This window comes from Dendrobates tinctorius, unplaced genomic scaffold, assembly GCF_039654945.1.
Source record: "Dendrobates tinctorius isolate UK_male_01 unplaced genomic scaffold, ASM3965494v1 ptg000351l, whole genome shotgun sequence".
Taxonomy (NCBI): Eukaryota; Metazoa; Chordata; class Amphibia; order Anura; family Dendrobatidae; genus Dendrobates; species Dendrobates tinctorius.
In genome coordinates, this window is record NW_027362017.1 from 2281055 (window position 1) to 2305607 (window position 24553).

The 24553-nt window shown below is 42.4% G+C and overlaps 1 protein-coding gene across 1 annotated transcript in view; it reads right to left on the reverse strand.

Moving 5' to 3' along the window:
• Positions 1–24553, reverse strand: part of LOC141075418 (venom factor-like) — a 397441-nt gene that overhangs the window by 117576 nt on the left and 255312 nt on the right. The window contains exons 27-28 of the mRNA XM_073562451.1: positions 7999–8097; positions 2404–2554 (exon numbers count right to left, since the gene is read on the reverse strand). Coding sequence (XP_073418552.1) covers positions 2404–2554; positions 7999–8097 — 250 coding nt within the window. The remainder of the gene's footprint in view (positions 1–2403; positions 2555–7998; positions 8098–24553) is intronic.

A 24553-nucleotide genomic window follows, 5' to 3' on the forward strand; every position in this document is an offset into this window, starting at 1 on the left:
ATATAGAGGATCGGTCAGCTCTCCTGTGTGGTGTAGTATATAGAGGATCTGTCAGCTCTCCTGTGTGGTGTAGTATATAGAGGATCTGTCAGCACTCTTGTGTGTTGTAGTATATAGAGGATCTGTCATCTCTCCTGTGTGGTGTAGTATATAGAGGATCGGTCAGCTCTCCTGTGTGGTGTAGTATATAGAAGATCTGTCAGCTCTCTTGTGTGGTGTGGTATATAGAGGATCTGTCAGCTCTCCTGTGTGGTTTAGTATATAGAGGATCTGTCAGCTCTCCTGTGTGGTGTAGTATATAGAGGATCTGTCAGCACTCCTGTGTGGTGTAGTATATAGTGGATCTGTCAGCTCTCCTGTGTGGTGTAGTACATAGAGGATCTGTTAGCTGTCCTGTGTGGTGTAGTATATAGAGGATCTGTCAGCTCTCCTGTGTGGTGTTGTACATAGAGGATCTGTCAGCTCTCCTGTGTGGTGTTGTATATAGAGGATCTGTCAGCTCTCCTGTGTGGTGTAGTATATAGAGGATCTGTCAGCTCTCCTGTGTGGTGTAGTATGTAGAGTATCTGTCAGGTCTCCTGTGTGGTATAGTATATAGAGGATCTGTCTGCTCTCCTGTGTGGTGCAGTATATAGAGTATCTGTCAGGTCTCCTGTGTGGTGTAGTATATAGAGGATCTGTCAGCTCTCCTGTGTGGTGTAGTATATAGAGTATCTGTCAGCTCTACTGTTTGGTGTAGTATATAGTGGATCGGGCAGCTCTCCTGTGTGGTGTAGTATATAGAGGAACTGTCAGCTCTCCTGTGTGGTGTGGTATATAGAGGATCTGTCAGCTCTCTTGTGTGGTGTGGTATATAGAGGATCTGTCAGCTCTCCTGTGTGGTGTTGTATATAGAGGATCTGTCAGCTCTCCTGTGTGGTGTAGTATATAGAGAATCTGTCAGCTCTCCTGTGTGGTGTAGTATATAGAGGATCTGTCAGCACTCCTGTGTGGTGTAGTATATAGTGGATCTGTCAGCTCTCCTGTGTGGTGTAGTATATAGAAGATCTGTCAGCTCTTGTGTGGTGTGTTATATAGAGGATCTGTCAGCTCTCCTGTGTGGTGTAGTATATAGAGGATCTGTCAGCTGTACTGTGCGGTGTAGTATATAGAGGATCTGTCAGCTCTCCTGTGTGGTGTAGTATATAGAGGATCTGTCAGCTCTCCTGTGTGGTGTAGTATATAGAGGATCTGTCAGCACTCCTGTGTGGTGTAGTATATAGTGGATCTGTCAACTCTCCTGTGTGGTGTAGTATATAGAGGATCTGTTAGCTGTCCTGTGTGGTGTAGTATATAGAGGATCTGTCAGCTCTCCTGTGTGTTGTAGTATATAGAGTATCTGTCATCTCTCCTGTGTGGTGTAGTATATAGAGGATCTGTCAGGTCTCCTGTGTGGTGTTGTATATAGAGGATCTGTCAGCTCTCCTGTGTGGTGTTTTATATAGAGGAACTGTCAGCTCTCCTGTGTGGTGTAGTATATAGAAGATCTGTCAGCTCTCCTGTGTGGTGTAGTATATAGAGTATCTGTCAGGTCTCCTGTGTGGTATAGTATATAGAGGATCTGTCGGCTCTCCTGTGTGGTGTTGTATATAGAGGATCTGTCTGCTCTCCTGTGTGGTGCAGTATATAGAGCATCTGTCAGGTCTCCTGTGTGGTGTAGTATATAGAGGATCTGTCAGCTCTCCTGTGTGGTGTAGTATATAGAGCATCTGTCAGCTCTCCTGTGTGGTGTAGTATATAGAGGATCTGTCAGCTCTCCTGTGTGGTGTGGTATATAGAGTATCTGTCAGGTCTCCTGTGTGGTATAGTATATAGAGGATCTGTCGGCTCTCCTGTGTGGTGTTGTATATAGAGGATCTGTCTGCTCTCCTGTGTGGTGCAGTATATAGAGCATCTGTCAGGTCTCCTGTGTGGTGTAGTATATAGAGGATCTGTAAGCTCTCCTGTGTGGTGTAGTATATAGAGGATCTGTCAGCTCTCCTGTGTGGTGTAGTATATAGAGGATCTGTCAGCTCTCTTGTGTGGTGTGGTATATAGAGGATCTGTCAGCTCTGCTGTGTGGTGTTGTATATAGAGGATCTGTCAGCTCTCCTGTGTGGTGTTGTATATAGAGGATCTGTCAGCTCTCCTGTGTGGTGTAATATATAGAGGATCTGTCAGCTCTCCTGTGTGGTGTTGTATATAGAGGATCTGTCAGCTCTCCTGTGTGGTGTAGTATATAGAGCATCTGTCATCTCTCTGGTGGGGTCTTTGTTAATATCTACAGTATGTATTCATCTGTAGGAGGGTCTACCAGCAGATATTTATGTAAATTGTTTAGATTGGGCTTTGTACAGATTTTCCATCTTTCCACATAACTCTTACCTTGCGCTGCAGATAGCAATTTCAGTGGATCTTTCAGTCTTCCAGCTATAGCGAGTGCATATGCGGTAATTGCAATAGAATATGGCTTCTTCAGCTTTTGATATCGATCTGCTATGTAATTTACCGCTTTATCAATACTGCTCTGCAGGTTCTAGAAAACAAATAGAAATAGCTGATATCTAGCCAATATCTAAACTCTAACTCTCATTTATTCTTTCCTTTGTTTCCTTTTAAGATTGTAATATTGTAATGTAGGCACTGTATATTTTATACTACTGTACATCCATAGTAGATACTGACATTTGTTAGAGGTAGGTTGTTTTATTCTGCTTTCTTGAAGTGTGCATTGGATGCAATGTTCTCCAAAATACTGACAGGTAAGATCAGGGGCATCTAGCTGTCCAACAATCTTCAGAACAGCAATTATTGTCTTTATAGGAAACAGCTTGTCAGTGTGCCCTTCTTTGTTAGCTGGTAGAGGAATGCAGTGGCAGACAGAAGGCAGAGCAAGGGTTAACAAATTAAACAGTTTAATTGATCAAGGGATTAACTCCTCACAGGGAGAAAATTGGTTAAGAGGAAAAATGTGCAGAACAATAAGTTAAGAATGGGAACAGTCTTTTTAGAAAACAACTTATCGTGTCCTGGTGGGGTTCTGAAACCCTGTGATCTCTTCAGCCTCTAACTCTTCATCCCAATTGGGTCTGAGTCATTCATGGGTCACTATAGACAGAGCATCAGCATGCGTCTTTTCAGCTCTTTGCGATATGCAATCTTATATCGGTATTTCGCCGTACGAGCTACCCATCTCTGGGCCATAGGATTGTTGTCATTGCGCACCAAAACTTTGGACCCAGACAGGTATTCAGCAAACTTCTCAGTCATCACCCACACTAGTGCCAGCAATTCTAACTTGAAAGAACTGTAATTATCCGAGTTCCGTTCTGAGTCGTAGAGGGACTGGTTAGCATAGGCAATTACTCACTCTTTTCCATCCTGCATCTGGGACAATACGGCCCCCAGTCCCTGTAGACTTCCATCAATGTGAAGAATAAAAGGTTGAGAGAAGTCTGTGTAGGTCAGTATGGGTGCTTCGGTCAAGGCCATCTTCAAGGCTTGGAAGGCTTCTTTCAGGCTAATTCCCCACTGAATGGTCTGATGCTTCGCACCAGACAGTACTCCCTTCAATACTTCCAGCAGTGGGTTAATATGGGTGAAGTTTTTTTACGACCCGTCGATAATACCCAGTAAGCCCCAGAAATGCCCACATGTCCTTCACTGTCTTCGTAGTGGGCCACTCTTGTACTGCCGCTATCTTTTCACACGATGGTCTCACTGACTCAGTGGATACGACATGTCCTAGGTATTCGATTTGCTTGTGGAAAAGATGGTACTTTTGGGATTTCACTTTCAGGCCATGCTTCTGCAGCTAACTCAACACCTGTTCCAGCCGTTGAAGATGCTCCTCAAAGGTAGCTGCATAGACAATGATGTCATCTAAATAAATGAGAGTAGCTTCAAAGTTCAAGTCTCCCAAACATCTCTCCATCAATCGCTGAAAGGTTCTAGGGGGGTTGGTATTGCTGAAGGGCATCCGTTTGAATTCGAACAATCCCATGGGCAGTATGAATGCCGTCTTCGGCCGATCATGCTCAGCCATGGGCACTTGCCAATATCCACTGGCCAGGTCCAACGATGAGAAGTACTTTGCTTTCCTCAGAGCAGACTCCTTGATTCTCGGTAGTGGATAAGAGTCTTGCATGATGTAGGCGTTCAACTTCTGGTAGTCAACACAGAAGCGCAGGGTTCTGTCCTTTTTCTGTGCTAAGACTATGGGAGCAGGCCACGGACTTTGACTTTCTCGGATGACTCCACTCTGCAGCATATGCTCCAACATCTTTCACCTCTTGATATATTTGTGGTGGGCTATGTAGATATCGCTCACGAATGGGTGCGGTGTTTTCCGTGGGAATCTCATGGGTGATGGCTGTGGTGCACCCGAATTCATCATCGTGACGAGCAAAAATGTCCTGGTAATGCTTCCAACACCGCTTCCACTTGTTGTACCAGTTGTGGTGAGAGTTCCGTTAGCTCAGCCCACATCTGCTTCATGATCCGGCACCCTTCCTTGAGATTGTTATGGGGGATCTGAGGACATGGTAATGGCCACTGTCCAGGGATCTCCTTGTTTCACTGACAACTGAACGGCCTCTGGTTGCATTAGTTCTTCAGGCATACCAATTATCTGTGCTAATTTTCTTTTGGGCCGGAGCGTGAGGCTGTCTTCTCCTAGGTTGACACACCGTACTAGTACATTACCATCGTGGACGGTGACTAACGTCCGTGCAATGAGGAGTCCAGGAGATAGTTGATCCATTAGAGCTGGCTCTACCTGTACTTCTACCCCTTCAAGAGGCGTGCAGGCTCGTGCGAGCAGAGTGAGCACAGTTTGACCTGGTGGTAAAACAAGTTTGGCAGCGGCTGTGACTATCACCTTCCCCATGACTTTTCCTTTACTTGACGTTTCTTGGACCTGGGCCACCCGTATCAAATGTTGAAACACCTTTCTCTGAGGGGTACGAGGGCTCCATAGATTTAGAAACACATCTGAAGACTCACTGACCAGGATGTTCCCAAGTTCCTTCAACAAGTTCTTTCCTAAAGTTACAGTGGGGCCATTACCAGGGTCCCCAGCGGTTAACACGACTCCTTCCCGGCCCACATCTTTGCCACATACAGTAATTTGCATCCAAACCACCCTTGCGACTGGGATGGGCAACTGATTGGCTGCCATTATCTTGATCACTGCGCCCCATTCAGGCCATATCACCTCGGGAAAATTACATCTGAAATAAGTCTCAGGCATGGTGGTCACTTGTGAGCCGGTTTCGACTAGACAGCGGAAGGCCCGGCCATCCATTTGATCCCATACAAGAGGACTCAGCGAAACCAGACTTGAATGGACTTCCTTCTCTCCTTCTTGGCTGTTCAGGCTCCAGGCGGCGTCCCCCAGCCACGGAGCCCACTAGTTTATTGGCCGACGGGCATGTTTTCGGCCCCGTTGCGCACATCCTCAGGCATAATGTCCAATGTCTCCACACATGAAACAAATCAGCCGTCTCTCTGTGTGGGATTCTCTGGTTTCTTGGCGAGGTTCGGGGTCATTTCTGCTTTCCGGATTTCTCTCATCCAGCCTGGTTCAGATGCGGGCAAAACAGATACCTCCCCGCTCCGGACCTTGCCTGCCAAGGCTGTCACCCCCTGCTCCTGTTCACGCGCACGCTCCTCTGCCCCAACTTTCAGAAAAGTCATGCACGGATTGACTCGCAAGCACTCCCGCAGGGCCTGTTTAAGCAGCACATCTCTGAAGCCTGCCACTAACTGGTCTCTCAGGATGACGTCAAGACGACCTACACCCACATTGTCCCGCTTAGTGATTTCAGCGTGAATCTCCTGCAGAGCATTCATATATTCAGTCCCGGACTCCCCCTCCATTTGGACATGGCTAAACAAGTGCATTCACAATTCACCGACGTCCGTGTGGTCCCTGTGCATTTCTTCTAAGATTTGTAAGACTTTGGTGAAAGTGTCACGCTCCGCCTAGGACCATCATAGCAATCTCCACCTGCATCGCGGGGGTCATGGGGTACATTCTCAACATACCCTTAACCCGCTCGAGCCAGTCCCATAACAGCGAATTGCTCCCTCTAAACTTTGGGATGTTACTAAGCATGGACCTCAAGCGGTAAGATGGCACCCCCAGTGTTAGAAGAAAGATGTATAATAGAGTGCAATCACAACTCGGGATCCACCGTGCAGAGATGTAAAACTGCTGCTATAGAGCAATGATGGTATCAGGACGGCGAACGTTTGCTAGATCCTGCGGTGTTAGACGCCACACCGTGTGAACGATACACAGAGTACCCAGCTCAGTTACTTCACCGAGTGGTACAGAACAAAAAAGCTCTGAGTGCTTTACCCTGATAAACATGACAGGGATAGAGCAAATATGACCCTAGTTGGAGTCCCTATTACTCCCCTCAGGGAAGTCTAGGCTGGTGGTCGTGCTTGCTCTGAAACACAGCTGTGCTAACCGCACACACGATCTGAGTCAGATGCTAAGCCAAGCGGGAGTTCCCACCCTGCACAGCCTACCTAGACACAGTCACACTCACCGCTATAAGAATGGCACACATGCAAACAGAGTTGTAGCATATCCACTCACACACACAAAATCACAAATGACACTAGCACGCTGGTGTGCACCTCTGAGAGCCTTTCAGACAGGACCTTGCCCGTGGGCCAAGCCGGAGCTGCCACATCACCAGAGCAGCTGAAAACCGACCACCAATGAGAAGGTGCCACCTCACGGACATGCTCAGTATGGTGATCTCTGGACTTAGACTCTGGAGAGCTGGACTGTCCCTGAATATCATTGGTTACAAAAGACTTGGCAGGAAAACCAGCAGTAACCAAGTGCACAGCACGAGCCTGAGCTAGACGCTAGAACTGACGTCTATGCTAATCAGGACCCACAGCGGCCAAGTCCAAATGGGAGACCAACGAGCCAGACAAGGCTTGGGATCCACCCTGTGCAGTGGGATAATCCCGGCGTCTAACATCTGGCCGCTTGGTCTGTCACTTCTGTGCCTGTAGACTGCATTCTGCTGACTACGCCAAGTGTTAGCAGGTAGAGAAATGCAGTTACAGGCAGAGCAAGGGTTAACAAATTAAACAATTTAATTGAACAAGGGATTAACTCCTCACAGGGAGACAAATGATTAAGGGGAAGAATGGGAGTAAGGCTCTATGCCGAAACACGTAGGATCGTCTATGCTACATGTGGCTAACTAACGTCACTTCTGTTCGTCTGCACATTTGAATTTTTAAAAACGTGTTCAATAAAAAATTTTTTGAAATTTTAAAATAAAAAATACTTGCTTTTTCGAGCGCCGGACATCATTTTTGATTTAATATTCCTACCTGGGCAGCTCCGTGCGCTGGGTGTGAACCCATAAGTTTTCCTCAGAACAAGGCAAGTAATGAGCAAAGCTGGATAAAGTTGCATGAAGCATTTCCTTACAGGAATAAGGTAATCCCAACTAAGCTACGCTGGGTTACAGTCCAATACTGTACAAGCAGCCAGGAGAACATCTCTATACTAAGGGGACAACTCCAGGGTCTGCCGTATAACTGGTTTCCCTACTGAGGATTGCACAGAAGAGAGCTTTACAAGGATTATCCACGCTGTGGTGCCCATGCCTACCATCTGGTTTTCCAGCAGACTGCTCTGAAATATACAAGTTGCCATAGAGGATCTTCTGTATGGGTGGGCTGGAATTTGTCTCTTCTCTTTTGCTAAAGTAAAGTAAAAGGGGTCTTCAAGAGCCCAGATAACCTAACGTGCATTTTACACAGTGTGCTTGATTGTGGTAAGTTCTGAAAATTGTGAATGTGTTTCTTTTTACCCCATTTACATATCAATTTTTAAAGAAGCTTCCAAGATCAACCACTTCCATCAGCTCAAGTTGTCCAGTTGATGATACAATTTACGCTTGGTCAAGATATCAATTATATATAGATTTAGTCACTTACATTTACAGATTTGGAGCAGTATTTCTGACTCTCGAGGAGACTAATCACAACATAAGCTGTTATGGCAACATCAGGATCTATGGAGCCTGCAACACCACCCTGAGTTAGAAAGAGAAGAAAGATTTGTTTGTTAGAGACAACATTATGGATGATTCCTCATTGTTTTCTAAGACTATCCTGAAGCCTGTGCTGTTCACGACAACATGGCAACCAAGCGGCCCTGGCCTTGGTCACTTAGGAGGCAGCATAAGAAGTACCATAACTGCCACCTATGGTGGTGATTGGCAGCAGAGTATCTTGCATTTGGCTTGCCAGATGTTTCTCATGTCATTGTTTAGCGGTTTTGATGCTGTCAAGGATGGTGTAGGCTTCAGATGAGTGATCGTAGACATTTTAAGATTTAGAGAATGTCAACATTCTCCAAATATCAGAATTAATGGTGCTACATAAGTAAGTAAAACAAATAAATAAAAATATAATGGCATGTCTTTATTTGATCATTTCTAATAGTATTATATGTGTTTTTTAAGGTTTCACACTTATGGGCTATCCTATTCTATATGTGTGACAACCGACACGGTTAGGTCCAGCGGACCACACGACAAATACCAACAACAAGATGGAATGGGGTGAGGAAGGTCCTAACCATACGGGACGAGGGATGGGGCATCTCTTGAACTCCATCCTGTGCCTGTCCCTAAACTCCCCTAATGCCCTATACTGGTCCTTTGCCCCGCCGCCGTCACGAGTCTAGTCTCTGATTGTCACCGCACTATTCCCTGGCTAACTGCATAGAAGAAAAAACCTAACCAGCACCTCCATATAGTATGAACAGGTGCCTACTGTAATAAATGCATAACTTGCAAAAAGGGGGAACACAGCAGCACTCTGTAGAGACCAATATATATGCAAACACAAAATCTATCATAATTGCTAAGTAAACTGTAATAAAAAGTAAAAAAAATTAAAAAATTTCTTACAAAAGTGAAGGTTCTTAGCACATAAATTGTCAAATTCATGAAAGCCCATCAACCGCAACAAGATGACACTTCTCTGATGGGTCCTATCATTATTAAATGCGTTTCTTGTGTTATAGAAGTCTACAGTATGAATGGGCAAACATGCCTCTCCTGGGTTACAAACTTGAAAATTAAAGCAAGCTGGTAGGAACCAGAGTTGATTATAAACACTGTTATGAAAGGGTCACCGAGGAGGATGGCAGGAACAGGCTAAGCCACCAGAAGACCAGAGAGGTTGGTAACTAAGTGGATTGCAGACCCCTGATATTATCCACACAACTAGCAGTAGCTGTGGAGCGTTCCTACGATGCCCTAGACGATTCTTCACAGCCAGAGGACTAACTAAGCCTAAAGACAGAAAGATGAAATCTAAACTGCCCCGGAGCAGATCCCCAAAGGAATAGACAGCCCCCAAACATATATTGTCGGTGAGACAAGATGAGACACAAACACAGGCAGAGAACAGACTGAGCAAACGGTGGGGTCCAAGCTGTTTAGACAGGACAGGACAGAAAAGATACTGTCTGCATTCACGCACAAAACCCTGAAAAAGTCCAACACTTCTGATATACAAAAAACCTGAGGTCACACGATCTCACTCCCACAAGATCAGCACTCCCGGAATAAACTGGCAGCAAAGTAAAAAGACAATAACATAACAGGGTACTGAACAAGCTGCAACATATGAAGCAGGGCCCAGCGTTGCCCCCAGCAAGGAGCACGCTGAACCCTAGCAGCAAAACAGAAAGCAAAAAAAAGACAAAACCAGATTAGATGCAAAGGATTAGCAAAAGAATCACTTAGCTGAACCATGCAGATCAGGCAGGGGACAAAAGAGCTTCAAATGCACATGGAGGAAATCACCAGCAACCTCCAATAGCAGCAAGCTCAATTATATGCTCCCAGTCAATAATCCCAGGTTTCCATCCACCTGGCCAGCTCCACTACTCTCAGCAACCACCAGAGGGAGCAGAGGGAGCTTCGGCTCAGAACTCCGAGCAATAGAATTCACAACAGTACCCCCCCCCTTGAGGAGGGGTCACCAAACCCTCATCCATGCCAACAGGCCGATCAGGATGGGCCTGGTAAAAGGCACAAATCAATATCTTGCCATGGATGTCACAAGCAGAGACCCAAGAATTATCCTCCTAACTATAACCCTTCCACTTGACCAAGTACTGAAGTCTCCGTCTAGCCAGACGAGAATCCAATATCTTCTCTACATCATACTCCAAATTACCCTTAACTAGTACAGGGTCAGGGAGTGCTGCCATGGGAACAACTGGCTCCACAAACCTTTTCAACAAAGATTTATGTAAGACGTTATGAATCTTAAATGTAACTGGAAGAGCCAAATGAAAAGAAACGGGGTTAAGGATTTCCAAAATCTTATAAGGTCCAATAAACCTTGGCTTGAATTTTGGAGATGCAACCTTCATGGGAATATTTTTTGAGAACAACGAAACCATATCACCCACTTTATACCGGGGACCAATGGTCCTATGCCGGTTGGAAAACCGTTGGGATTTTTCCTGAGAGTGGGACAACTTATCCACTGCTTGGTCCCAAATCTGCAGCATTCTCTCTACCACAGAATCCACACCTGGGCAGGCAGAAGCTTCTACCTGCCCCGAAGAAAATCGAGGATGAAACCCAAAGTTACAAAAGAAAGGAGACATCAAAGTGGCAGAGCTAGCCCTATTGTTTAGCTCGAATTCGGCCAAGGGCAAAAATGAGACCCAATCATCCTGATCAGCAGATATGAAACATCTCAAATAGGACTCCAACGTCTGGTTTGTTCTCTCAGTCTGCCCATTGGTCTGAGGATGAAATGCAGAGGAGAAAGACAACTGAATTCCCAGTTTGGAACAAAAAGCCCTCCAAAATCTGGAAACAAACTGGACCCCTCTGTCCGACACAATGTTCTCAGGAATCCCGTAAAATGAACCACTTGTAAAAACAAGGGCACCAACTCAGAAGAAGATGGCAACTTTGGGAGTGGTAAAAGATGGACCATCTTAGAAAATCTATCACAGATCACCCAGATAACAGTCATTCTCTGAGAGACAGGGAGATCAGAGATAAAATTCATTGTGATATGGGTCCTGGGCACCGGCAGAGGCATCAAACCACTAGCACTAGAACAGGGCTTGGACTGAGAACAAGTCCCACAGGACTGCACAAAATTCCTGACATCACGAGATAAGGCAGGCCACCAAAAAGACCGACTCATCAAATCTCTGGTACCAAAGATACCAGGATGACCAGCCAACATGGAGCAATGAATTTCAGACATTACTCTTTTCCTCCACTGGTCAGGGACATACAATTTTCCCATAGGGCATCCTTCAGGTTTATCCACCTGAAATTCCTCCAGGGCACGTCTCAAATCAGGAGAGATGGCGGAAAGAACTACATCCTCATTTAGAATGGTCGTAGGCTCGGTCACATCAAGAGAATCCGCAAAGAAACTCCTAGAAAGGGCATCCGCCTTAACATTCTTAGTGCCTGGAAGAAAGGAGACCACAAAATTAAAATGCGTGAAAAACATGGCCCACCTAGCCTGTCTAGGATTCAAGCACTTGGCTGATTCAAGATAAATCGGTGAGGACCACAACTTGATGTCTAGCTCCCTCCAACCAATGTCTCCACTCTTCAAATGCCCACTTCATGGCCAATAATTCCCAATTCTCCACGTCATAGTTATGTTCAGATGGAGAAAATTTTCGAGAAAAGAAGGCACAGGGATTCATCTTAGAGGTTACCGGATCTCATTGAGACAAAACGGCTCTTTCACCAATCTCAGAAGCATCTCTCTCCACCTGAAATGGGAGTGAAACATCAGGTTGCCGTAGAACCGGAGCAGAAGTGAATCTCTGCTTAAGATCCTGAAATGCAGAGACTGCCTCTAGAGACCAATTTACCACATCAGCGCCCTTTTTGGTCAAATCCATCAGAGGTTTAGCAATACCAGAAAAGCTCCTTATAAATTTACGGTAGAATTGAGAAAAACCCCAAAACTTCTGAAGAGCCTTCAGAGAAGTGGGCAGAACCAATCATATATGGCCTGTACCTTGGCTGGGTCCATTTCAATAGCAGACGGGGACAAAATAATTCCCAAAAACTAAATCCTCTGTACACCAAAAAGATATTTCGATCCCTTAACATACAGAGTATTTTCCCTCAAAATCCGGAACACAGTCCGGACATGTTCCACATGAGAGTCCCAATCACTTGAAAAAATATCATCCAGATAAATGATCAAAAACTTATCTACAAGGTCCCAGAAAATATCGTTCATAAAAGATTGGAAGACGGAAGCGGCATTAGTGAGCCCAAAAGGCATCACCAGGTACTCAAAATGTCCCTCCGGAGTATTAAACGTCGTCTTCCATTCATCCCCGTGCTTGATGCGAATAAGATTATACGCCCCCCTGAGGTTAAGTTTGGTAAACCAACAAGCACTTTTAACTCTGGAAAATAAATCAGAAATCAGGGGTAACGGGTACTGATATTTAACAGTGAAAAAATGTAACTTTAAACTCCAGCGGACAAAATCCAGGATACAAAATTTTAAAGTTTTTTCTTGCATTAGCAAAGATTTTTATTATTAAAGTCCATCATAAAATAAATCCACGCTTCTGGACAGTAGATAAATAGATTGGGGGAAAGGGGAGGTTAGCCTCTCAGACTACGTGTTTCGGCGAATTAACGCCTTCTACATGGTCTTTCAACTGAAAATTAAGCTACCCATATATAAGGAAGAGGGGGGAAGGGATGAAAAAAGGAATTAAAATCAAGAGTAAGACCTCCCATACTTTAACCCTATGATGACAAAACCCCAATCAATAGTGATACATGGAAAAAACATATAGAAAATCAGTTAACAAGTATACAAATATATATATGGGAAAAAAAAAAATTATTGTTCCAGCATTCTACATCATAATAATGTCACTAAATAAATATCTTGACACAAAAATACAACAAACAAAAGATATATATATATGCATAAACATACATTCAACAAATGGATAGATCATCAATGTTAATTATAAATTTATTATTTATTATTCGATTCCCTTTAATCCTACTTTCTGAAAAAAAAAAATAAAAAATAAAAAAAAAATTAAAATAAAAAAAAATATATATATAAAAAAAAAAAAAATTCAAACACATTCAATAACACGTAATAAGGTCCTGTCTCTTATTCATGCCATCTGGTGTACGACTACCTAAAGTAAAAATCCAAAAACTCTCCCTATTTAATAATTTGCGGTAATAATTACCACCACGTGGAGGTGGAAAAACCTTTTCAATGCCCATAAAGGAAAATGAATCTGTGTTTCTTCCCTGGACTATCACAAAATGTCTAGATGCAGCAGAAATAGTAAGTGCCGTAGTGCTCTCAGTGTCGCTCAGATGTTTACGAATACGCCTTTTTAAGGATCCTGAAGTACAACCAATATATTGAATCAAACAAGTTGTGCATTCTATTGAATATATGATATAGTCAGAACTACAATTAATAAAATTGTTAATTACATAGGTTTTTTATAAGCAAATGAAGAAAAAAGTTTCGATTTTTTCGCAAAATGACAGCACTTGCACTTCCTTGCACCACATGGAAAAAACCCTTTCATATCCAACCACGTTGTTGGAGTGGTGGATTTTTCAGAAAAATAACTCGGGGAAAGGATATCCCTTAAAGAAGGTGCTTTTTTGGCAATAAATTCAATTTTGTTATTTTTCAAGATTTCCCTTAATTTTGGGTCCTGATTAAGAATGGGTAAATATTTCAGAAGAATTTTCTTGATATTATAAAAATCTGTACTATATTGTGTTGAAAAAATTATTGTAGATTTTCTAGTAACAAAATCTTTTTTCTTTTCGCAAAAAAGGTCACTACGTTTCACTTCATTAACAATTTTATCCGCTCTATCAAGACACCATCGGGAGTATCTTCTTTTCTTTAATCTCTTACAAGTTTTTAATTTTTCACTCTCAAAGGTAGCAGGGTCTGTACTATTCCTTTTGATCCTTATTAATTCACGAATGGGAAGATTTTTTACAACATGGGGTGGATGACAAGAATCCGCCGCTAAAATGTTATTAGAAGTTGTAGGTTTTCTAAAAGGTAAAATCTCAACCTTCCCATCTGTATTAGTCCTCAAAGTAACATCCAAAAAATGAATCGAATTTTTGTTAGAACAAAAGGTAAATTTCAAATTGAAATCATTGATGTTAATATAATATATAAAATTCTGTAGTTCCAATTGTGTACCTCTCCAAATAAACAGCAAATCATCAATGAATCTACCCATCCATACCACATTCCTTTTAAAGGGATTACTATCATTATGTAAAAATAATTCTTCCCACCTCCCCATTACAATATTTGCAAGGGAGGGGGAGAATTTAGATCCCATTGAAACACCAGATCTTTGTAAAAAATACCGATCATTAAAGGAAAAATAGTTATGTGACAACAAAAAATCGACTGCTGATGCTAAAAAATCTTTAATGACAATATCATAGCTACTGAAATGATCCAAATAATAGACAAGAGATTTTAAAGCTATAGAATGTGGTATGGATGGATAGAGAGCAATAACATCACATGAAAGCCAGATATAATCCTCCCGCCACTGAAACCCCTCTAGCATGGATATAATTGCCTTAGTATCACGAATAAAACTTGGAATTTTACAGGCAAGAGGTTGTAGATAGAAATCCACCCACTCACTCAACCTCTCCCCTAAAGATCCAATACCTGCTACTATAGGTCTTAAAGGTGGAGGAAATATATTTTTATGGATCTTGGGGAGGGAATGATAGACCGGGACAACAGGATTACAAACATAAATATATTCCAGAAGATTTTTATCTATGGCACCTGTATAACATCCTTCCTCAAGTAATGATTTCAATGCAATATTAAATTCTCTAGTAGGGTTCCTATTCAACTCCATATACATCTCCTTATCCTCCAATACCAGAAGGTTCAGTTTAGCATACAATCCCGCATTGAGGATCACCACTGCACCTCCCTTGTCTGCAGGGCGTATCAAAAGATCAGGATTATTTTTAAGTTCTTTCAATGCATCTCTTTCATTTTTGGATAAATTACTTGCAGAAAAAGTCTGTTCTCTAGATTTCTTCAAGTCAATCAGATCTTTCTCCACAAGTTCTTGGAAAGTATCCAGAACTTGTGGTCTTGACTGCAAGGGATAAAAAAAAGGATTACTTCTGGGAAAATATAAGTTCAGGTTCACATTGTCCAGATTATTTTCATTCTCCAGAATCTGCAAGTCCAGCATTGTTTTCTGTTCTTCAAACGAAAAAAATGTATCGTTATTTAATTCAACTGGACACACTGCTCTGGAATGATGCTCCTTACTTTCCTCAAAATGTGATTTTATAGTGATATTCCTGGCGAGTTTATTTATATCCAAAATGGTATTAAAAATATAAAAATTCTGAGTAGGACAAAAACTCAAGCCTCTTGATAGCAAGGAGATTTGTGCTGATGATAGGATAAAGCTGGACAAATTCCAGATAGGAATTTCTAATACCTCTGACGTCAACTGCGATATGGTTGCCTTCTTCTTGTGCTTTCTCCCCCCACGTCTCCTGCGTTTTTTGGAGTCTTGTGCTGACCATTAGAAAAAGCACCTGTGGTGGGATTAAAGCTAGTGTTCGTAGAAGTTGAGGCAATAGAGGTATCAGAAAAATCCTCTGAGGTGTTAAACACAGATGTATCTGCAGAGGAATCAAAATTCCTAAAGGTCACCCTATTTGAGGATTTTCTCTTTAAGATGGAATGTGGTTTCTGATGCCAGTTGTATACTTTATTATTGGCATAATCCTGTAGGTCACGTTGAAATTTAGTTTTTTTGGTGTCCATAATAAAGCCCTCTAATTTTTTCAAATTTATATCCATTTTATCTTTAAGTTTTTGGAAATCACTCAAATGGGAAAAATTTTTGGCTGCTTGTTGCAGTCTACTTATATCCATTTTGATTTCCTTCAACTCTCTGTCCTCTTCTGTTACAATAAGTTCAATCAACTTTAATGAGCACTCACTGAGTGTAGTGTTCCATTTACTCTGAAACTCCTCGCTGTAAGGGGCTGTGACCACCTTCTTTAAACGTAAACCTCGTGGTACCATCTTTTTAGTTAAATATGTTTTTAGGGTATTTTGATTCCACCAAATCCTAAGTTCTTTACCAATTTTGAATTCAAGATCTATCAGGATCGTGATAAGATCATTAGGAACATTGGTGGAAATAGAAACATTATCACAGAAGATTTTTGCCAGTTTATCCAGTCTTAATATATCCTTTTGTCCATCATAAAATCCCATATTATTAGCTTCCATGTTTCAAAACAGGTCCAGAAACTTAGAATCATAGAATCATAGAATGGTAGAGTTGGAAGGGACCTCCTGGGCCATCTGGTCCAACCCCCTGCTCAAAGCAGGATTCGCTAAATCATCCCAGTCAGATGTCTGTCCAGCCTCTGTTTGAAGACTTCCATTGAAGGAGAACTCACCACTTCTCGTGGCAGCCTGTTCCACTCATTGATCACTCTAACTGTCAAAAAGTTTTTTCTAATATCTAATCTGTGTCTCCTCCCCTTCAGTTTCATCCCATTGCTTCTAGTCTTTCCTTGTGCAAATGAGAATAAAGTTGATCCTTCTACAATGTGACAGCCCTTTAGATATTTGTAGACAGCTATTAAGTCTCCTCTCAGTCTTCTCTTTTGCAAAGTAAACATTCCCAAATCCTGCAACCTTTCCTCATAAGACAGGGTTTGCAGACCGGTCACCATTCTGGTCGCTCTTTTCTGAACTTGCTCCAGTTTGTTGATGTCTTTTTTAAAATGTGGTGCCCAAAACTGGACACAATATTCCAGATGAGGTCTCACCAAAGAGGAGTAGAGGGAAATAATGACTTCACGTGATCTAGACTGTATGCTTCTGTTAATACATCCTAGAATTGCATTTGCCTTTTTTTCTGCTGCATCACACTGTTGACTCATATTCAGTCTGTGATCTATTAGTATACCCAAGTCTTTTTCACATGTGCTGTCATGTAGCCCTATTCCTCCCATTCTGTATATGCTTTTTTCATTTTTATTGCCCAGATGTAGTACTTTGCATTTCTCCCTGTTAAAAACCATTCTGTTAGTTGCTGCCCACTTCTCCAGTTTATTTAAATCTTTTTGAATCCTCTCTCTCTCTTCTTTAGTATTAGCTATCCCTCCTAGCTTTGTGTCATCAGCAAATTTAATCAGTTTACCCTCAATTCCTTCATCTAAATCGTTGATAAAGATGTTGAACAATACAGGGCCCAGGACAGAGCCCTGTGGTACCCCACTTGAGACATTCTTCCAACTGGATGTGCAGCCATTTACGACCACTCTTTGGGTCCGATCACTAAGCCAGTTATGAATCCACCTAACAGTTGCCTTGTCCATTCCATACTTAGTCATTTTTTCAATAAGGATTGTATGAGAGACTTTGTCAAATGCTTTGCTGAAGTCAAGATATACTATATCTACAGCATTTCCTTGATCCACCCAATCAGTGATACCGTCATAGAAGGAAATTAAGTTAGTCTGACATGACTTATTAGTTACAAACCCATGCTGACTCTGTTTAATCACTTCATTCTTATCCAGGTACTGACATACATGTTGTTTAATAATTTGTTCAAAGATCTTTCCTGGTATAGAAGTCAGACTCACCGGCCTATAGTTGCCTGGGTCCACCTTCTTCCCCTTTTTGAAGATAGGAACAACATTTGCTCTTCTCCAGTCTTCTGGCACTTCTCCTGTTCTCCAGGAATTTTCAAAGATTATGGAGAGGGGTTCAAAAATTTCTTCTGCTATCTCCTTCAGTACTCTGGGGTGTAATTCATCTGGACCTGGAGACTTGAATTAATTTAGGTTAGCTAAGTGTTTCCTCACTATCTTTCTGTTTATAGATATCCTGGATTCTTCTATTCCCTTAATAGGACAGTGAATAACAGTTGATGTTACATTTCCTTTCTGAGAGAAAACAGATGCAAAATAGGAATTTAAAAGTTCAGCCTTCTCAAGATCCTGTCTTACCATTTCATTATTTTCATCCTGTAAAAATCCTATAGCATCTTTGACTTTTCTTTTACTTTTGACATATCCCCAAAATCCTTTATTATTGCTTTTGACATCTCTTGCAAGCCTCAATTCATTTTCAGCTTTAGTAATCTGATTTGTGCCCTGCAGGTTCTGCAGACAGCATTATATTCTTCTTTAGATATGCCTCCCTCTTTCCATTTTATAAACATTTTTTTCTTCCTTTTTAGCATGTGCTTAAGTTCTGTGTTCATCCATCCTTAATTAAATAATAGAAAATATACACGGGCGTACCATAAAAATTATAAGCCAGGCTAAAAAAACCAATCCTCCAATGAAAATACAAAAAAACCTCCAAATTTTCAAAGCCAGCTTACCCGTACATCCCGGTGTGTGAGATCCAATATCAGTCCAGGAAAAAGTCTGCACGGAGACCAGAGCAGGAGCCAGCCACGAAAGATTCAAATGAAAAAATGTAACTTTAAACTCCAGCGGACAAAATCCAGGATACAAAATTTTAAAGAGTTTTTTCTTGCATTAGCAAAGATTTTTATTATTAAAGTCCATCATAAAATAAATCCACACTTCTGGACAGTAGATAAATAGATTGGGGGAAAGGGGGGGGTTAGCCTCTCAGACTACGCGTTTCGGCGAATTAACGCCTTCTACATGGTCTTTCAACTGAAAATTAAGCTACCCATATATAAGGAAGAGGGGGGAAGGGATGAAAAAAGGAATTAAAATCAAGAGTAAGACCTCCCATACTTTAACCCTATGATGACAAGCTGGCTACGGGTAAGCTGGCTTTGAAAATTTGGAGTTTTTTTCTATATTTAACAGTGATTTTGTTAAGGGAACGATAGTCAATACATGGTCTTAATGAGCCATCTTTTTTGGCCACAAAGAAAAAACCAGCACCCAAAGGCGAAGAGGATGGTCTGATAAAACCCTTCTCCAATGATTCCTTGATATAAGATCGCATAGCATCATGTTCAGGTACCGATAAAGTTGAAAAGCCGACCCTTGGGAAATTTACAACCGGGCATTAACTCAATTGCGCAATCATAACACCTATGAGGAGGCAAAGACGCAGACTTACTCTCACTAAATACATCAGAAAAATCAGCTAAATAGTCAGGAACATCTTGAGACTGGGGAGAGGTGGAGAAAACAGGAGTGTCACCAAGAGCACTTTGACAACCCCAACTCACCACAGACACAGATTTCCAATTCAACACAGGATTATGGGTCTACAACCATGGAAAACCCAGTACAATAATATCATGTAAATTGTGGAACACCAAAAATTTACAATTCTTTTGATGGTCGGGGGCGACCCGTATTATCAACTGAGTCCAAAACTGGGGTTTATTCTCTGCCAAAGGGGTAGCATCAATCCCCCTCAAGGGAATAGGGGTTCTCAGGGCACCATGAGGAAACCACAAAGCTTGGCAAAGTCAAGAACCTTCAGATTCAAAGCTGCTCCTGAATCAACAAATGCCTTAGCAGAAAAAGTAGACAAGGAGCAGATCAAGGTAACTGCCAACAGAAACTTAGGCTGTACACTGCCTATCGCAAATGCGTGAGCAAAACGTTTTTCTTGTTTAGGGCACACAGAAATAACATGAGAGGCGTCCCCACAAAAGAGGCACAACTTATTACGCCTACTGAACTCTTGACGTTGCATTCTAGACAAAACCCTATCACGTTGCATGGGTTCAGAAGTTTGTTCAAAAGGCAGCACCGCCTCTCGCGTACTCTTATGTTCACGCAAACATCGATCAATTTGAATGGCTAATGACATGGAGTCGTTAAGACCAGAGGCGACAGGAAATCCCACCATTACATCTTTTACGGTTTCTGCTAGACCTTTCTGAAAGAGAGCTGCTAGGGCATCATCATTTCATTTAGTAAGGACTGCCCACTTTTGGAACTTCTGGCAGTATAACTCCGCAGTATCCTGACCCTGGTTCAATGCCAATAAGGTCTTCTCAGCTTGATCAATAGCATTAGGCTCATCATACAACAACCCCAGGACCTGAAAAAATGCATCCACATTAGTCAGAATAGGATCTCCAGGTGTCAGAGAAAAAGCCCAATCCTGGGGATCGCCGCGCAGCAGGGAGATGACAATTTTAACCTGCTGCACAAAGCTCCCCAATGAATTAAGCTTCAAGGCAAGTAATAGTTTACAGTTATTCTTGAAATTCAAAAATTTAGACCGATACCCAGAAAACACATCAGGAGTAGGGATCTTTGGTTCCACAGCAGATGACTGAGTGAGATAGGCAGAAATACCCCACACTTCAGCAGTGAGCTGCTCTACACGATTGGACAATTGCTTAGTCTCCATTAAAGAAAAAATCCTCCTACGGCCCCAGAGGAAAAAATATATAAAAAATTCTGACGCCTAGATTCTGCGGTTTGGCTGGTGACTCTGTTATGAATGGATCACCGAGGAGGATGTCAGGAACAGACTAAGCCACCAGAAGACCAGAGAGGTTGGTAAATAAGCGGATTGCAGACCACTAATCCTATCCACACAACTAGCAGTAGCTGTTATGAGTTCATTTTCTCCTTCACCTTTGATGTCTGATGAACTCCCTCTGCTGATGAAAGGAGGTAGTGAAATTGATTTGGATGGGAAGAACTTGTTTTTGCCCTGCTATTATTCCATGAGATTTTGTCTGGTTTACTAAGTGTTTGTGTTCAGCCAGCCCTAGCTGGGACTGGCTGAATTCCATTTTTGTCTCTGATCAGTTGATCTCTTTGCTGTTTTCAGAATATACCTGAGTGATGATATAGTGATTTTGAAGTCTAGCGACTTCAGGGCTTTTTTTTCCTATCAGACGGTTGGGACATTTTTGGTAGGGTTTTTGCGGATTGCAGCCAGCATCTTTTCTGTCCTGTCCTATCTAGTTAGTTGGGCCCCATTGTTTGCTCAGCCTGTCTTTCTGTCTGTGTTTGTGTTTTCATCTGTTTTTCACTGACAATACATGTTGGGGGCTCTCTATTGCTTTGGGGTCTGCTCTGGGGCAGTTTAGATTTCCCCTTTCTTCCTTTAGGCTTATTTAGTTCTCTGGCTTTGACGAGGGGTCTAGGACCACCGTAGAAACCCCCCACAGCTACTGTTATTTGTTGTGAATAGGATCAGGGGTCTGCAATCCGCTAGCTACCAAACTCTCCGGTTTTCTGGACTTAGCTTGTATTTTTGTTTTTTCCTCCTCCGGTGACTCATTCATAACAGAATCACCAGCCATACCGCAGATTCTAGGGTACTCAATAGCAGGAAAGAATTGTAAAAAAAAAAAAAAAAAAGTGTCAGAAATTTTTTTTTGTGTGTGTATATTTTTTCCTCTATTTCTCTGAGGCCGTAGGGGGAATTTTTTCTTAATGAAGATTAAGCGGTTGTCTGATCGTGTGGAGCAGCTCACTGCTGAAGTGCGGGGAATTTCCGCCTATCTTTCTCATTCACATGCTTCTGAACCAAAGATCCCTACTCCTGATGTGTTTTTTGGGGATCAGTCTAAATTTTTGAATTTTAAGAATAATTGTAAATTATTTCTTGCCTTGAAGCCTAACTCATCGGGGAGCTCTGCGCAGCAGGTTAAAATTGTCATCTCTTTGCTGCGTGGCGATCCCCAGGATTGGGCGTTTTCTTTGACACCTGATGATCCTATTCTAACTAATGTGGACGCATTTTCTGAAGCCTTGGGGGTGTTGTATGATGAACCTAATGCTATTGATCAAGCTGAAAAGGCCCTGTTGGCATTGAGCCAGGGTCAGGATTCTGCAGAGTTGTACTGTCAAAAATTCCGAAAGTGGGCGGTCTTTACTACCTGGAATGATGGTGCCTTGGCAGCTCTCTTTCGGAAGGGTTTGTCAGAAACCGTAAAAGATACTATGGTGGGATTTCCTGTTCCCTCTGGTCTTGACGATTCTATGTCATTAGCCATTCAGGTTGATCGGCGTTTACGTGAACGTAAAATTACACGAGAAATGTTGCCACTTGTCGAACAAATGTCTGAACCTATGCAATGTGATAGAGTTTTTTCTAGGGTGCAACATCAGGAGTTCAGAAGGCGTAATAAGCTGTGTTTTTTCTGTGGAGATGCCTCTCATATTATTTCTGTCTGCCCTAAACGAGAGAAATGTTTTGCACACACATTTGCTGTGGGTGGTGTTCAACCTAAGTTTCTTCTGGCAATTACTCTGATCTGCTCCCTGTCCACATTTTCCGCTAAGGCTTTTATGGATTCAGGAGCGGCTCTGAACCTGATGGACTTGGATTTTGCTAAACGTTGTGGGTTTCCTATGACACCTCTGCGGACGCCTATCCCTTTGAGGGTTATTGATGCTACTCCTTTGGCGAAGAATAAACCTCAGTTTTGGACCCAGGTGGTAATGCGGGTCGCCCCAGACCATCAAGAAAATTGCAGATTTTTGGTGTTGCATAATTTGCATGATACCATTGTTCTGGGATTTCCCTGGTTGCAAATCAATAATCCAGTTTTGGATTGGAAATCTGTGTCTGTGGTGAGTTTGGGTTGTCGGTGTGCTCTTAGTGACGCTCCTGTTTTCTCCACCTCTCCCCAGTCGCATGATGTTCCTGACTATTTGGCTGATTTTTATGATGTATTTAGTGAGAATAAGTCTGCGTCTTTGCCTCCTCATAGGAGTTATGACTGTGCAATTGAGTTGAGCCCTGGGTGTAAATTTCCCAAGGGTCGACTTATCAATTTATCTGTACCCGAGCACGAGGCTATGCGATCCTATATTAAGGAGTCATTGGAGAAGGGTCATATTAAACCATCCTCTTCACCCTTAGGTGCTGGGTTTTTTTTCGTGGCCAAGAAAGATGGTTCATTAAGGCCTTGTATTGACTATCGTTCCCTCAACAAAATTACTGTTAAATATCAGTATCCGTTACCCCTGATTTCTGATCTATTCTCCAGAGTTAAAGGTGCTTGCTGGTTTACCAAGCTTGACCTCAGGGGGCGTATAATGTTATTCGCATTAAGCATGGGGATGAATGGAAGACAGCGTTTAATACTCCGGAGGGACATTTTGAGTACCTGGTGATGCCTTTTGGGCCCACTAATGCCCCTTCTGTCTTCCAGTGCTTCATAAATGATATTTTACGGGACTTTGTGGATACATTTTTGATCATCTATCTGGATGATATTTTGATCTTTTCCAAGGATTGGGACTCTCATGTGGAACATGTTCGGACTGTGTTCCGGATTTTGAGGGAGAATTCCCTGTATGTTAAGGGATCGAAATGCCTTTTTGGTGTACAGTGGATTTCATTTTTGGGATCCATTTTGTCTCCGTCAACTACTGAAATGGACCCGGCCAAGGTACAGGCCACTTATGATTGGGTTCAGCCCACTTCTTTGAAGGTCCTCCAGAAGTTTTTGGGTTTTGCTAATTTTTATCATAAATTTATAGATAATTTTTCTGGTATTGCCAAACCATTGACTGATTTGACTTAGAAGGGTGCTGATGTGCTGAATTGGTCTCCTGAGGCTGTTTCTTCCTTTCAGGAGCTGAAGCAGAGGTTCACTTCTGCTCTGGTTTTGCGGCAACCTGATGTCTCACTCCTGTTTCAGGTAGAGGTGGACGCTTCTGAGATTGGTGCAGGAGCTGTTTTGTCCCAAAAAGATCCTGTAACATCTAAAATGAATCCCTGTGCTTTCTTTTCCCGAAAGTTCTCTCCATCCGAATGTAACTATGATGTGGGGAATCGGGAACTGTTAGCCATGAAATGGGCATTTGAGGAGTGGAGACATTGCTTGGAGGGAGCTAAACATCAAGTCGTGGTCCTTACTGACCACAAGAATTTGATTTACCTTGAGTCGGCCAAACGCTTGAATCCTAGACAGGCTAGGTGGGCCTTGTTTTTCACGCGTTTTGATTTTGTGTTTCAGGAGGACAAACCTGAGCATTGTCCCATTGGAAAATTTTATGTTCCTGACCAGTGGAGGAAGAGAGTAATGTCTGAAGTTCATTGCTCTGCATTGGCTGGTCATCCAGGTATTTTTGGTACTAGAGATTTGGTGAGTCGGTCTTTTTGGTGGCCCGCCCTTGTCTCGTGATGTCAGGAATTTTGTGCAGTCCTGTGGGACTTGCTCCCGGTCTAAACCTTGTTCTCCCTCTAGTGGGTTGTTGATGCCTTTGCCGGTGCCCAGGAGGCCATGGACCCATATTTCAATGGATTTTATCTCTGATATGCCTGTCTCTCAGAGAATGACTGTTATTTGGGTGATTTGTGATAGATTCTCTAAGATGGTCCATCTTGTACCATTCCCTAAGTTGTCATCTTCCTCAGAGTTGGTGCCCTTGTTATTGCAACAGGTGGTTTGTTTGCATGGGATTCCTGAGAACATTGTATCTGACAGAGGAGTTCAGTTTGT